General features: G+C 36.5%; 1 protein-coding gene across 2 annotated transcripts; it reads left to right on the forward strand.

Annotated features, from left to right (window-relative positions):
* The first annotated feature begins 3,131 nt into the window (after positions 1–3,131).
* On the forward strand, positions 3,132–13,328 carry LOC132157072 (proto-oncogene c-Rel-like). Of its 2 annotated transcripts, XM_059566232.1 has the most exons (10): positions 3,132–3,153; positions 3,887–3,922; positions 4,678–4,817; positions 4,941–5,089; positions 5,609–5,700; positions 9,388–9,528; positions 10,789–10,893; positions 11,135–11,350; positions 11,764–11,907; positions 12,044–13,328. In XM_059566232.1, the coding sequence occupies exons 1-10, from the start codon at positions 3,147–3,149 to the stop codon at positions 12,778–12,780; spliced, it is 1,767 nt and encodes a 588-aa protein (XP_059422215.1). In that variant the 5' UTR covers positions 3,132–3,146; the 3' UTR covers positions 12,781–13,328. The 2 variants fall into 2 exon arrangements, with proteins under 2 accessions (XP_059422215.1, XP_059422214.1); XM_059566231.1 differs by lacking the exon at positions 3,132–3,153 and having other exon boundaries at positions 3,177–3,922.
* Positions 13,329–17,022: the final 3,694 nt, after the last annotated feature.

Below are 17,022 nucleotides of genomic sequence, written 5' to 3' on the forward strand. Positions count from 1 at the left end.
CGTGGCTCCTGTGTTTTGTTTTTTCTCTTTGTCCTCAAAAAAAAACGGCACCTTCGTTAACCTATTCTTAAGTATAGGCTATTAGATGGTAAGTATTATTGATTACGATGACGTCACATACTATGGGCGATCCCTGTGACGTAAACTAAGTAAGGTTGTAAATACAACCTCGCATTAACCACTGTCTTCATGCAGGAACCTCAAAACTAACATGCGAATAACCCTGTGCGTACATATTTTTGTAATTTTCAATTCGACAAAGTCGGAACATAATTTCTCTTTTAAAAATGTAATTCTCTCACTGTTGTTGGACATAAACGTCCTTGTTTGTGGGAGATTCCCACTGCGTATACAGGGGATTACCCTAACATGGGTTTAACAATAGCGTGAGCTTCAGTAAAAAGCCTACAAACGATGTTCATTTAAAAAAAAATAATGATACTAATTTGAGCTACTGGTCATTCAATCTTAAAAATAATGTCCACTGTTTAGCTGAACTTTGTAAGAACGAGTTCATGTATTTTTTTTTTTCTTTCAAATGTTGATCCTTAGTTCGTAAAGAAATAAGTTCTCCATACAGTGTAATTTTCTCATTCTAATGCTGTTCTATAGACTCACGAAAAGAGAGATTAGGCAGGATGTGAGGGTCTGACAGCGGTCACCTTTCAATATCTCTGCATCTTTTTCCATACGTTGAAAATAAAGGGTGACTGAAGCTGTCATTCTGACTAATTTCTCCTTTCGTGTTCCGCTCAAGAACGAAAGACACGCTGGATTGGAACAATATAAAGACGAGTAAACCGTTAAAGTATTTTCAACCCTGCCTTTATGCCTGAGAGGAAATTTATATATTCAATGTAATAAGCAAGAGAACATAAAGAGTGTAAAAATTCCCAGCAAGTGTCAAGACTGACTGAAGTGAAACTTTTTGTTTGAAGTTTAATTTTTCGTGGAATTTCAAAATCTCAACGTATCTTTATTGGTTGAAATGGAGAGTAAAGTAAACGTATTAATTTATTACAAGCACCTTGATATTTCTCATTTTATTTCTGCTTAATTTGAATTTGACAGTGTGCACATCCCTCGTTTGATTGGCTGCGCTTACGCTGAAGAGTATGGCAAGCCTAATTAGTATTTGACGCGTTCGGCTTGAAGCGACACTGCGCAGAATGATCAGTGTATGACATCAAGTACCACTAGAATAAAAGCAGACAGATCCTTATGCTTTCGAATCGCTCTCGTGATACCTTGATGTAATACACTGATCATTCTGCTCAGCGCCACTGAGTCGAACCTCCTATATATTCAATAGATGGACATAGTCGCCATCAGCTGGAGTGACTGCGGCTCTACCCACTTAGTGGCAAAAAGACTGAGTGGCAGAATTGGTTTTCAGCATGAATGCTGCAACAGAACACACAAAACATGTCTAAAATCAGAAAAATCTTTGTGACTGACTGTACAAATAGATTTGACAAGAAATCTAAGGAATATTTTTACAAACTGCCGAAAACAACTCAAAGGAGAAGCAAATGAATCACTGCAATTCACAGAAGCAAATGGACTCCAGGCAGCAGAGCTCGGATTTGCAGTTATACCCTATATTGTATTATGTATCATATTGACAACTCATCAATTAAATATTTAAGTGACATTCAGCCAAGTATGGAGACCCATACAAAGAATTCATGCTCTGCATTTAACCCATCCAAAGTGCACACACACAGCAGTGAACACACACCCGGTGCAGTGGGCAGCCATTTATGCCTTGCTCAAGGGCACCTAAGTCGTGGTATTGCTGGCCCAAGACTCGAACCCACAACCCTAGGGTTAGGAGTCAAACTCTCTAACCACTAAGCCACGACTTCCCCATTTACCATCTTACATTCTGTATAACTGGATGTTTTTAAATAAACACTGACAAAAAAACGAAAGTTTTTGGGCTGGAACATATGATGATATATACAAAATTTGATAAGTGATCACCCGGATTTAGACCAACCTTTTATGTATTTACAAAATGAAAATGAAATTTATGAAATTTATCAAAATTATGAACTTTGGTTATGAGCTTACCACTAGCTTTTTAGTGTTTAAGAGCACTCATTGCACACTTTCTAGTCTGTAATCCATTTAATATGTAGAACATTGTTTTTCAGCCACACACGTTGCAAAGTTTTTGGAATGATGTCTGAATATTTATGCAAGATTCGCTCTCAAAGTAGCAGTGATTGTCATAGTGATAACCATAACAATAGACGGGACAAAATATGTGAAAATGTGCATTAAGATTAGAGCACCCTTACTTATTTCATTAGCACCCTCAGTGATTATTTCTGGAACCTGGTTGGTTTCAAAACTGTATACAAAAACAACAAAATACAATTGCACTAAATAAAATAATTGAATAAATGCATATTTACTATTTATACACTTAACTATAGGCTTTTAACAAATAAATAACTAGAGAATGGTGACTATAATCATAGTTTTGTGTGAGTGAAGGAAATCCGCTTGTGAGAGGAAATTCGTCCTCGCGCATTACATGGATCACGTAACATTATGCGCTCTCAATATTTGTCATATATTCGGTTATAGAAACCACCTAAATTTAAGTATAAAAAGGAGAAAAAAGTGGTCCTAGACAGCTGCAAATGCCAGGACATGTCACTGCCAGATGCAGTTAGAAGTTTACTAAAAATAAGCCTATAGCAAGACATCTGGTAGGTGGGCACCTGGGGTGGCCAGCAAAATTTCAGAGGGGGCAGGTGCCACCACATAGACACGCCCCTGTTTTGTCAAGAGCAAGTGGAATACATAAAATTAAAAAAGGGATTTTTTTTAAACTAACAATCGAATAGTTACTTGCCACTATTGGAATAGTGAGCAACAGTAAAGGACAAAGTATTATCATCTAATAAAATAATTATTAGAGAAACTGAAAAAGTCACTGGTGAGTTATCACAATTTATTGCTAGTCACCTACATTAGATGTTAAACCGGCTTGCCATAGAGGGGGTGATGTGGGCGGTGTATATAGTGGGGAATTCCCAGTCAGGACTCTTCTGTGTTTAAGTGTTACTGTATTATCTGTTTAGCAGTTCAGAGCTCGGACGCAAAACCTGAGACAAGGGTGCTCGCATAACATGGATGGTGAGTAATAGTATTTATTAAATTAGTCAAGTAGGCCTAGCTGTCTTTTTCTATTCCCGTTCTTGTTTTTCCTATCTTGAATTATGCGTAGCTACAGGTCAAGTCTGTGTAATAGATAGTCGATTCAAAACAGCACTGTTGCTTTAATGAGTTGTTTAGATAGACAGTTAAAGATATTGAATGTACCAACTCATAATTTAGATTATAGGCCTATAGAATCTGTGTCAATAATAACGACGTTCTATGCTATTTTGTTGTGTTTGTAAATCTTGACAATGTAATTTGTAATCTTACAGTGTAATATGTTCCGCATTTTCAAGTCTGATTCTATTGAAGAAAAAACATACAGGCTTGTTGTTTTATATATTACAGGGAATAAAATGCAGAGTTGTCTTTGTGGGAGTGTACAATTACAGACAGCACTTTAGAAACAAAAGCAATATGATTCACATTACCTGAAAAAAAAAAGTTCTTAAGACCTCTAAACTCTAGATAAATATTGTGTAAACTAAACAAATCAAATGAGTTGCCAGTTCATGAATACACGAGGGACAAACTAACATCAGGAAATAAAAATGAGGAACTTTTAGAGGCGGTTTCAACTCAACTGTTCAACTGTTAATTCTAATCTGCACGTTTGTTAATTCTTGTACGATATAATATGCATTATAACACTTATTTAGCTGATTGCCTATGTTCATCTGTGTTCTTCTATCCATGCTTTTCTGTACAGTGCATACCCTCTTAATGCACAGGGACCCCAATCTAAGTAAGTACATTAAATTCATCTGTGCCAAATGCAAAACAAATTCTGCTGTTGCTACTAACATGTTTAGGGTGGATCATAAACTTTGCCTAATTACTCATCAAGTTTGTTTAAACGTCACCCAGCTGCCTTCATAAAAACGATGTAATGTTCAGATTTCCTTACATTACTTCCTCTTTTGTTTGATAAAGACATGACTTCCTGTAAGTGACAAATCTCATGAGCAGGCAGTAGTGAGTGTCATTTGCACACTTTACTAAATTATACATTGGCTCTATTTCATGCATTATAACTATTTCCCCCGGCTTACTTTATGACATTTCACAGAGTAATAATGCGTAGGTAAATATATCTCATCTGTTCATGGCAATGTCAGAAGGAAGTGTGTTAAAAACAACCAAATATATTGCATGCCAAATGCAGCTGTTTGTGCAGGTGTTTGAAGTTATGATATGCTTAGTAAAATGACACCTGGATGAGCTGGTAAAGTTCAGTGCCCACAGGTGCAGAGAGAGGGAAATTGTTTACTGGCAGGCTGCGTTGTTTGTGGTCAGGTTATGGTCAGGTTCTGTGAAAGATGCAAGATGTTGTTTCTGCAGGTGTTTCGAGGCCATTGTCTTGTTCTTATTCATCTTCAATGCTGGCATTTTAATACAATTTTTGACATGGTTTTTACTCTGTCTATTCATTTTGAATATTTAAATTAATGATATTCAAATTTCTGAATCTGACTGATGTCATTCTGCTGGTCTGTGCAGTGGGAGACCCCTGTGTTCAGATCTTCGAGCAGCCAAAACAGCGAGGCATGCGCTTCAGGTACAAATGCGAGGGTCGTTCAGCGGGCAGCATACCTGGAGAAAGAAGCTCAGACAATAACAGAACCTACCCAAGCATTCAGGTACCTGCATTTAATGTGTTACAGCACTGAAGAAAGAATTCACTGTATGATTCAACTTTAAAGAAAATGTGATCACTAAGTGATTCTATAAACAGCATCTCTCTTTATATCTCTCCCTATTAGATTCTAAATGTTACAGTGAAAGGAAAAGTACGTGTTACCCTGGTGACCAAAAGTGACCCATATAAACCTCATCCCCATGACTTGGTGGGTAAGGACTGCAAGGATGGTTATTACGAGGTAGAGTTTGGACCTGAACGAAGAGTCATCGCGTAAGTTGATGCTTTTAATGTTAAAATGTCAAAATAGTTTGAATGTCACTTAAATACAGAAGGTTAAAACTTTTTGATTGCAGATATATTATCTGCATACTTTGCTCTAATCTCGTTTGGTCCTGTTACCATTTTCCTCCTAATGAAATGAAACATCTCTGTGCCCCACATCAAAGCCATTCCAATGTGCTTTCCGTATTACTTCAGCCCACACACTACCCCAGTTCTCTTTCGAAGGGTTGTCCATTCTTCTTCTTTTTATTTTTTTTTAAAGAAGCATGTTGTTTCAGAGTAGGTAGCCATTCAGGGAATTCCCCCTGATATGCAAAATGAGAGCCTTACAGCTCCAGTCTGCCCTCAATTTTAAACAGTATGTCAGTATGGTTAGTTCTAACCTCACTCTTCCTGTTAGCTTTAGTCTTTAGGATCAGTGTTCAAGAGGTACAATATAAAGAACTAAACATCTGACCGCTCAAAACCGGGCGACACAGTTTAACGGATTGTTTCTTTGTTTTTTAGGTTTCAGAACCTGGGCATCCAGTGTGTGCGAAGAAGAGAAGTGAGAGATGCCATAATGCAGAGGATTACGCGAAGAATCAACCCATTCAATGGTGAGAACAAATGGCCCAAATAGAATCTGTATACACAGAAAAGCCCTCAGATTAAATCAGAATTGGGGTACTTATTTGTTTTGTTATATTTATTTTTATTCACTTAGTAGATGCTTTTATGCATAGTGTCTTACAAATTAGTTCACAAATTTATCCAATTTATCCTCCAATTTTGCAAGGAAAACATCTGAACCTTCTAATCACCTCTCTTACCTCTTATTATTATTACTGACCCAGTTTCTTTCACTTTCTCTTGTTATCAAAAATTCTGTATTTAGAAGATGCCTGGTGTTAAAATTATGACCGCTCACACGTTTTTCTCTTTCCTGGCTTCAATACTGTATGACACGCTGTCATTTTACACTGCAGTTAGGGTAGAAAAAATCACTTCTCTTTATTTAGTGAAGGTTTTGCACAACTGGCTGCGGTATTGAGTGGCATATGATCAGGGGGAATTTATTTAGAGAGGGAGGAATGTCAGGAGGAACTGTAAACTATACTTTTTTGTGTAACTGATAACTTTGGCTTAATCTGTCTCGAGTATGCAAACTGCCAAATACTTCAGGAATTCCATGCAAATTATTGTGTGGGAGGAAATTACAGCAGGGTCAGCATTTGTAAAGTTTCAGATTGTGTCTTGCCACCACCAGGAATGTTTTTGTGATAAATGAGTCTGACAAGTTGACCTACAGAGTAACTTTTGGAAATGCTTGAGGATATTCTTTAAGGTATTATATATGAAGTGATTCAACAAGCATGTCACATTATGTTAGCAGATGTTGTAGAATCATTCTTGTAGTGTCATACCATTGTCTAGCCAAATGATATTTGAGAAATTATGAAAACGTTGCAACAGGACTTTACACAACATTGTTAGTGAACAGGGAATGCTAGATTGTGAACTTGCTTCCTCATGCTTGTTCTCTGTGGTGACAGGCTGTTTGAGGGACTGCTCTCACTTCTGCTATGATTACCAAATAAAGATCTCTCTCTTTGGCTGTGTAACACTGACAGTCCCCTAAAAACTAGGTAGATTAGTCATGGTGGCAGTCGTAGTGAGATTATTTTTTATATTGCTTTTGAAGTTTGGTTGTGTGTTGAAGGGATGACCTGCCAGAGATGACCTCATTCGAACTGACATGATCCGGCAATGATTGAACTGATGAGGCATTCATTTCATTTATTGACTAGGTAATCGAATGTTTTTTTGCGAAGAGGTATTCGTGTGGTTAGGGCTGTCATAAACATGAAAGGATAGCTGAGAATTAAATGTCATACCAGTAATTGTGATTAATGATGTAATTGTTTCATGTTCTGCTTAATACTTCTACAATGAAAAGAAGTTGTTTTGAAACCCTTTTTGCTCCAATATTGCTTGTATATTTTGCAAACAGAGAAACCACAAGTAACACACTAAATTAAACATGAAATTTATTAGAAAGTAGAAAGACTGAAATAGTATTTTCTATGCAACTTATTCTCTCTTATACTCAACTTTGAAAAATCTATTTTTAACAGTATACACATTAAGAAAGAATTTATTCACTTTTGACCTGAAGTCATTCTGTAAAATATAGTATTACCTTTGATGCTTTTTGAAGTGAATAATTATATATATATATATATATATATATATATATATATATATATATACACAGACACACATACAACCAATATAATATAACATTAAAATATTTTGCAAGTAATATATTTGTTTTAGTAATTAATTTTGTCATATTCATGTATTAAAGTGGTCCGGACTGTAAAATCCTAAAATATTTGTCATTAAATAGAGGGAAGGTTCAAATTACACATAACTGCACATCAAAAAGGGCATTTCATGACATTTCTACATTTGATTACAATTCCCTTATGTGGCTGATAATATGTGACTGTGCAAAAGAACTCACAAAAACTCGAAATAACCAGTTTAATCAGTAGGCATACGTGTCATGTTGGCAAAAAAGTATGTCGCTATAAAAGTCGTGGTGTCTGTGAGGCTGCCCCTAGTTGGATTTGCCGTGATGGGTGCTGAGTGGGTGTTGAGGGCACATTTTGGTGTTAGATGTCACAGATGGTGGGTTCAGGTGACGAGAGATGAGTGTCAGGCTTGGGAATGGTGGTGTGCCCACAGAATGGAGAATCTTCACCTGCCTGCCCCCATTTCTCTCTACAGCTCGAACCCTCTGCTTCACCTTCCAGCAGCCCACGCTAACCTAAATCGCCCCCCACCTGCGACTGCTGTCCACTCGTTTCTCTTGCTCTCCGATTTCACTAAATGCAGAACCAGAGGCACACATATACGCAAATAAACATGACCACACTGCATCTCGCAGTTGCCTTTCTCACACTCCGCCTCTTGCTATCTTCCGCACCTACTCATCTCTTCCCACCTCACCTCTGTTCCACTGTTCCCTCTTGTCTGTTTTACATCTGTCTGCTGTGCTCCTCGCTGCTCAGCTTCCGACTCCATCCTTCTTTCCCACTTCTGGGCTTGTGGTCTGGACAGAGGTGTCTCTTCGCGTCAGGAGGCCGCCCCCTTTGCTGCAGAGTCGTCAGTGATACTTTGTCACTCGAGCTGTCTTTCTCTATTTCCACCTGCTGTGACCTCAGAGCTGTGGGCGGGATAGCCGTGGGGTGAACAGAGGCAGACTCCTGAGAGTGAGAGCGTGGGCGGAGGTGCACACACTAAGAGATGTCTCTCTAGCACTCGTGTGGGTGGTTGTGCTCTCATAGGCTGATGTGTCAGTGGCATTTCTGGTGATGCTGCTGGGTGAAATCTGCAAGTGCACTGCATGCGGCTTGCTTTTCTGACTTGGACAACTATTACGCTTTGTATTAATGCTGCCTTTAAAAATACCTCGGTCAGGCGTTCATTATTACATCATGCGTTTCAGTCCAAAATATTAAAACTAAACAAAGGAATTATATTGTGAACAACACTAATGCAAAATTTGAAATATAGATTTATATCACTTATTTATATGTGGTATCACAACTAAAGTTGAAGTAAATCATGCACAATGGCTTAGATTGTCAAGTATTGTTTAGTCTAAAAATTACTGTAAAATGAATTAAATTACTAAAATTATAATATATCATTTATTTATCTTTAATTTTTAATTATAAATGTATATATTTTGCATAAATTACCAGTATTACAATAATTTACTGAAAAAAGTACAAAAAATACTATATTAAAGTAAAAGTACATTTGTTTAAATAATCAAACAAAAGGCAAAACAGCAAATTGAATAAACATTCATTTTAAAATAATATTACATTTTATTTCATTTTAAAATGTTATTATTTATAATAGTATGTATTTATTTAGTTATTTATTTATTTATTTTTCAGAACTGTGATAAACCTGCTTTTTTATCCTGAAATAATACTCATGTTAAAAAAAAATCAAAAACTGTCTATGCGGCCACTACTGCTCTCAAAAATCAATTTATTCAAATCATTACAATGTTTCCACCCTAAGGTCTTCATCAGGCAAACAACACCAAAAAAAATCTAAAAAACGAGTTGTCACAAGTGTGTCAGCTAACTTTCAACGAACTGACCTGGTTTTCGTTCTAGTGCCTGTTTCATTTTCTAATCCCTCTTTCCCTTTCCTCTTCATTCACAGACTCTCTATATCTGTTGTACACTGCAGCTTGAACATATGTTTTGTGTCCACAGTTCCCCGAGACCAGCTGCTGCAGACTGAGGAATATGATCTGAATGTGGTGCGTCTTTGCTTTCAAGTTTTCCTGCAAGATGAGACCGGGATGTACAACACCGCGCTGCCTCCCATCGTCTCCAACCCCATCTATGACAACAGTGAGTTTACACATGTAAAAAGCACGCTCTGTCATTTCTGCATGGCAACAAACCAAGTTGAAAACTGTTTGGCTGCATAACAACACTGATACGGACTTAGCTTTTTGATGAGTGGTAGAACAGTGTTGTTTTTGCTGCTGCTAGTCGTACAGAGTCACTAGGGATGGTAGAGCAAATCTTGAAATAGAATACAGTATTTATTACTCACTGTTTAAGTTATATTTTTATCACGGTGCTTTTTTAATATTGCCTTTAGTTTCTTGATACAAATAAAGTAAACATTATTACAGTATTTACTGTAATGATTTTTATAAGAGTATAAAAATAAGTATTAATTAAGATTTTTGAGTAATGCAAATTTCAGTCCACTACATAAAAACTAAGTTAAATTTGATATTTATTAGCTAAAAAAACATTTGGATTTTTATATAATTTTCAAGTATAGAACTTGTTCTATATCATGTTCTATACATTATAATCATTGAAAATAAGCAAAAAAGTCTGTAGTATTAAACTTAAAATTATTTAATGTTAATAATTACCTGTGTAATATTCGCTATTGGTTTTCAGCATCTCCAATGTTTCATAATGTTTTGTTTTAGATTGAGGAAAAACGTGGTATAGCGATACCCTTCAGAACACAACCATTTGGGAGCACTTTTGACTGATTTACTGATGCTAGTCACTACCTCCACAGAGCACAAAGCTGTAGCAATGCATTGCTTAGGTGACAGATCTGTCAGTGGCCACATCCCACACTACAGGAAGTGAACATGGTCCATTTCAACACTTCCTCACGTGATGGTGCTGTACAGCGCGAGCACAACAGCAATGCTTGCCGAGTGTTTTTGTGCGGTTGTGTGATGCTAAATAAGTCATTGGATTAAAAAAAAGAAACTCAGGCCATGAGTTGGTTAAACCCTTTCATTTTCTTGTAGATGCTGACTTTCAAGTCTTTCATGTTGTTCTCATGACAATGAAGTAAAACTAGCCTGTGTTAATATGGTAAGCCGTTCTTTGCCATCACAGAAATCAGTCTCGTAACAATCCAGAAAAGAGGAAACAATAAACCACCCCGCCCTTACTCTGTAAATTATGACAGGTTTGGCTGCTTTTTCAGTCTCAGGACATAATGTTTTCAAGTGTGGCTGTGCCCGCAGATACTCCGATAAAGTCAAAGAATATGAAAAAGGATTTCCTACTGCTCATAGCATGTAAGATTTTCTAAACTTCAATCTCAATGACCTGTGCTTGTTTCAGGGGCCCCAAATACAGCCGAACTGCGAATCTGCCGGGTGAACAAGAACAGCGGCAGTGTGAAGGGAGGTGATGAGATTTTCCTCCTCTGCGATAAAGTGCAGAAAGGTATGGGAACATTTGAATGATTTGAAGAAAAAAAATCTTAAAAATGTTTTAAAATTTTAACTTAATCTAAAATCAAAAGTCAAAATAGAGATCTAAAATTCATATTTGTATTTATTAAGTTATTTTCTTTTATTCATCATCCATTCATTTTATTTTATAGAAATTATCTATCAACCCTCCATTGCTAGTTTTCTTCTTTCGCCATTCTTTTATTTAATACCATCACGTCACCTTACTCTAGATGACATTGAGGTGAGGTTCTTCACTCAGACCTGGGAGGCCAAAGGCTTATTCTCTCAGGCAGACGTACACAGGCAAGTGGCCATAGTGTTCAAGACACCCGCCTACTGTGACACCACCATCACAGCCCCTGTCACAGTGCGCATGCAGCTGCGTCGACCCACAGACCAGGAGGTCAGTGAGGCCATGGAGTTCCGCTATCTGCCTGATGACAAAGGTAATACATTTTTTAATATTTACAAATATTTTTTAAATACACGTGGAAATGTACTTTATGTAGTCATGTCAGTCTCGTTTGGTTTTGAAAAGATTTTATTCAAAATATCATATATTTGGGCAGTTGCACCATATGACGTTTTACAACCTCTTTTAAAATTCTGACACGAGTGAGTGTACACACCATAATTATTATTTTAAAAAATGATAAATATATTTTTCAAAGTAAAAGTATTTATTTTACAAATATCTTTAAATTATTAATTACTTATCATTTATTAAATACCATTTTTGAGGAGTTGGCCTGTATTAACCCTGCCTAGTTATATATTGATTTAATGCACAGTTTTATGTCACTTCATTTTGTCACTTAGATTAGGCAGACAAACATGAGCATAATGTCTCTTATTTCAGATCCATATGGCTGTCAAGAGAAGAAACGTAAAATTGAAAGCCAGATGAAATCCTTCTCTGGCTTCTCCCAAGGAACCATGAACTTCATTAACAGACCAAAAGCAGTGGCTTCGGCAAGTTTGATGAATCAGAGAATTAAAATGGGTAAGAAGCAAAACACTTTTCATTTAAACCATTCTAAATAGCAATATAGCAAATATTACATATATATATATATATATATATATATATATATATATATATATATATATATATACTTATATACATATTCCTTTTACAGAGCCTACAAATTATTATCCTCCATCAAATCGAGGCGTGATGCGCCAAAATCCAACAGGCTTTTATAATAAAGCCCCTCCGTCCTGCCCCATGATGCCACCCCTAACAGAAACCCCACCATCAGGAACACACAGTCAAGCATGGTCCAGTCCAATCGCCAACACCACCAATAATGGAGTGGTCCTACAACAGGTGAACCCAAGTCCCAGCATGCCCACCACAGGGGAAAGTGGAAACAGCCTTCCTCAACTGACAGATAGGGATCTGGAGTTTCTTCAACAGCCTCGACAGGACCAGCAGAACCAGCAGGTCCAGCAATCCCAACAGCCACCTCAAAGGCAAGGACTAGAAGGAGCCCATAACTGGTATAACTTTGGGCAGCAACAGCCTCAAAACACCCAGAATGGGGCAACAGGCTCCAGTGGCTTCTTGTATACAGGCAACATAGAAGATGATATATTTCAAAACCTCATCAGCAATCATCAGCCAGTCCTACCAATGAAACAAGAAGCTCAAGGTTCGAGCAACATGGCTGTGCTGGGGCCCAGCTCGGACTGTGTGCCGTCCTTCACCGCGCTCTTGAACTCCACCTCCCCCAATGGAAGTACCGCAGAGACCATGAGACAAATGGAAGCTGGTGGGCCCAATCAGAGGGTCTCGCAGATTTCCTACCCTGCCAGCATCATGGGGCAGGAGAGCAATCTTGATTCTTTTCCCTGGCAGTACTTCCCCGAATAGAGTTGAATCCCATAAGTCTTCAAGATTTTGTTCTTTAAATGTAGGCTCTGATTCATGTTCACTGAATGTATTTTCTGAAAATCAGAAGGGCTAGTTGTCCTGGAAATACTGTAAGATGCTGCCACCAATTAGGTAAAGCAGTGAGATTTTATTAAATGTTTATGTACATAACAGTCTGATGGTCATGTTGGAGACGTTTGGGACCTTGAGTCCACAAATGCTCAATTATGACAGGTTAATTGTGTTCCTTAAAGTGGGAACTAGCAGGGAATTGTCCCTGGGTAATGGCTATGTCATTTTAAACATGCTTCTTATCCAAGGTTCTCAAATGTGCTGTTCAAACAAGGGTTTTCTTTGGTTACTCAAAAGTGATATTATGGCTTTAGAAAACTTGTTCGATTTTTACTTTATTCAACATACACAAGCTTTTACATTGCATTTTCTATAGGCAAGTTTTTGTATTTTTATAAAATGAAAGTTTATACTACTGGACATGGATTTTTCCGATTTCATGTATGTAATGTTTGATACATTCTGAGCTGTTTTGTGGCTACATTACTGATTATGTGGAGGTGACCAATGTTTTTTTTCATTTATACTAGTAATTTGAATGCATCGTCTGTTTCTGTTTCACATTCCAAAGTTCAGGTAAATAAAGGATTAAACTCTCTAATTTGGTTTACATATGTCTTTTCATATAACATTCTGTTATACAAATGAAGAGGAGACTGTGGATGCAGATACTGTATGTCTGGCTTTCATATTTCTGAACCCGTTAACATATACTCCCAACAATGAGAATATGAAAACCAGTGAACCAGTCACTGTGTCATTCAAGAGGTTTCAACACCCAACAGGGTTATATTTAATGCTTAGAAACATATTATTGTTATGTTGGTGAGTTACTTAACTGATTTTGAAACTTTGGAATTTTTTACTTCCTAATGAAATCTTTTGATTCACTTTTTTTTTCAACAATTTGGAAATACTATAATACTATTTTACTTTTTGTTTCTCTTTTTATGTAATTTCAATACTGGACTATTTTAAAATAATGAAGTTTTATATTTTGCATATACATAGTTATTGCATTTACCATAATAATCACTTAGAAATGACCTACATGGGTAAAATCACTATTATATAATTACCAACACCCTCCGGGGATAGAAGTTATATAACTGTAAAAATATAAACTATCATTCAAATTTTGGGGTCGATATTGTTTTTTTCTTGCACTCAACAAAGCTGCATTTATTTGATCAAAAAAAATTATATTGTAAGTACTTTGAGTATGAAAATAACTGTTTTGTTCAATACTAAAGACCAATAATGCTTCCTACAGTGAAAAACTCCTTCTCCTATTGTTCACTCACAACAAATACACCAACATAATTTTTTTTAGAATTTTTTGTTATTTCTCTCCTGATGCAGACAAGACCACTTTTTACTGGAGAAAGCAATATTATGTTTACAAAAGCCATTAGCATACGCTTACACTGAGCTAGATGAGATGATCCTTTTAAAATGTGATTCAGGATTAATCTCAATGACCTATACCTGAATCACATACAACCCTGTTTTCAGAGAGCAATCAGTTTAGTAGTTTATCCTCTCCTTCATCTTACACAAACATAGTCCGAAGCAAAGTTAAAAACTTAAAAACATCTTAGTGATGTATTTGTTTATTACAAACAGGCAGCTTGTGGCTTACTTGAATTACTTGTGAATTATTATGCCGTTTTTATCAATTGTTTGAACTCATTTCTGAAGGCTTCCATTCATTGCAGTGTATCTCCAAATCTGTTCTCATCTATTTCTTGGATGGTCTGAGGGGAAAGTTTTCAGAATTTTCTTTTCAAGCGTCAAAGAAAATGCTTTTGAATCCTGTACAGAAAAACGAACAAAAACAGGAACAATCATAGGCCTTTAAGCCAACAGTGTGAGTCATTCATTTTTAGGTAAACATTTATAGTAAAGACGTCAGTGCATGGACTTTTTTAACAATCTTTTTCTATATTCTGATAAAGCTCACAACATTTCTTGAAATTGTGTGGTTTATAGCCAGTATTAGCTAGAGCTGCTTTCCTCAGAGACGTCAATACCTGTGAATACAGGACACACTTGAAGACAGACTCTTCGTATGGTCTTATCTGGAAAACATGCCGTTTAAAATCTTGGCTTCCTGTCTGTCTGTCTGTAGCAAACCACAGTGCAGTTCCTAAACAGAAGCAACAGTTCATACACAGGGACAGTTGTCAGTTATGCATGATAATGAGGGCAAAGGTAACAGGTTAATGACTTTATAGAGTTCTTTTGATCATATCAGATCATAAGTCCTGATGTTGTAATAACTACCATCATGAGGTAATAATCGCACAGATCTTGGTGGAAAATACTTGAGCAGATGTCAATGAATAAAAGAAGTGACATTTGTTTCATTTACCTTTTTGGAACTAATGAAGAAGATTAAAATAAAAACATCTCACAGTTTAACAACAATTAATATTTGCACATCATACTGATAAAAAATAAGCAGCGATTCTGCAAAATACAATGTGTTAAAAACAAAAACAAAAATGTGACCACAGTGATGCAGTTGCTGCTTAATCCTAATATACTCCTACTTATTTTCCAGTATACGCATTGTCATATCTATAAGTGCTTCTGTGTTTAACATGAGTTAGCATATAAGCCTTTATCACAATAACATTATCTTGTTACCAGTATTCAACTGTGTTGAAAAGTATTTTGTCATTTGTGTGTCTACATTAGTATGATACATGTTCGGTCAGAGCATTTCTGCCCTGGAACAAAGCCAGGGCAAAACACAACAGAGCCAAACTTCTCAGTTCCAGTCAAGCTCCTCCCCCTGTCCTCCGTCACGAGCACACACACACACATCATTGTGTGATGGGAAATGGATGACACGCCCCACAGAACTGCCTTTTCTTGTGCACTGCTCTCACCAGGAGAATGAGGAAGCTCACAAGGAAAGATCACATTACAGTCTAACGATGTACTGTGTTTATGAATGGTGATTGAATGAAAGCTGCAATGCCAAGCTTTGCTATCGGGCACCGGTGAGAGACAGTTATTTCTTTGCTTTAAAGAAAGGCAATTCAGAAAAGGACTGATTAAAAAAAATGTCCCCCCAAAAAAACAAAATAGGTAGACTCCTATATACTAAAATTTGGAAAAAAAAGTTGTAAATAAAAATGATTTATTGCAGTATATTTAATAAGAATATACTAGGCCTACTTCAAAACAGCATGATCAGCCAGTCTTGATTTTTTTATAACCATTCATTTTTTTTTAAATTTATGATACCAGTACAGCATGTGTATGTGCCAGTTTATAATAGATAATAAACCATTTATTTCCACAGAGCTATAATTACTTAGATGCTTGTTCATGTGGTTCCATAGCGCAAAGCTTAAACTGCAAATCAAGAATTGCATCTCATTCATGCATTAATAGGTCTTAAGTTGATTCCTCTCCTTTCAGACACAGTGATATCGGTAAAACCGATTATCGGTCAATCTCTAGTTTAATTCAATGTATTACTTGCATTTCTTTGTTATTATTTGTCATATTGACTAGCAATTTCTTAGTGAGAATTGCATTTTCGCTCATTTTTTCACATTTTTTTCAATGTAAAAACATTAATGAATCTGAAAATCCTGCTTAACACGTTTTATATAAGCTACACAAAATTATTTGAGTAGCAGATGAAACACGACACTTTCACACTATTCTGATTTAAAGGTCTAAAGCAAAGGTCACAAAGCCCATTCTGAATCGCTTCAGCAAGCAAATCTACCTCATACAACTGTGAATTCAAAGGTACTCATTAAACAGCTTTGCTTGGGGAAAGAGAGGCATGTATAAGTGTCCTGAAGGTCTGTCTAATTACATATTGCCTGTGTGTTTGACTGAAATGCTTACCTCATGTGCAATGAATCTCAGATTTCAGTACAGAGGGAAAATCCCTATAACCAGAGTGACCTGCATTAGAACAGTGCTTGCAAATTATTTGACTCTGATCTGATCTGAGCTAAAATTGATACATACTGAAGTTATCACTATTCCATTCTTAAATTCCATTCATACTTAATGTTTTTTTTCATTCAGTGCCACACCTCCAAACACTTTCACTCTCATACACAATCTTATACTCACTTTAAAAATAGTATATACACAAGCTAAAACACATGTGGAGTGACTTACAGAACATACTAG

This window comes from Carassius carassius, chromosome 14 (genome assembly GCF_963082965.1).
Source record: "Carassius carassius chromosome 14, fCarCar2.1, whole genome shotgun sequence".
Classification (NCBI taxonomy): domain Eukaryota; kingdom Metazoa; phylum Chordata; class Actinopteri; order Cypriniformes; family Cyprinidae; genus Carassius; species Carassius carassius.

Coding starts and splice junctions, on each gene's coding strand:
- LOC132157072 (XM_059566231.1), top strand. CDS start 3,847: ATGTTCATCTGTGTTCTTCTATCCATGCTTTTCTGTACAGTGCATACC. Junction 3,923..4,677: donor GCACAGGGACCCCAATCTAA/GTAAGTACATTA, acceptor TGGTCTGTGCAG/TGGGAGACCCCTGTGTTCAG. Junction 9,529..10,788: donor CAACCCCATCTATGACAACA/GTGAGTTTACAC, acceptor TGCTTGTTTCAG/GGGCCCCAAATACAGCCGAA.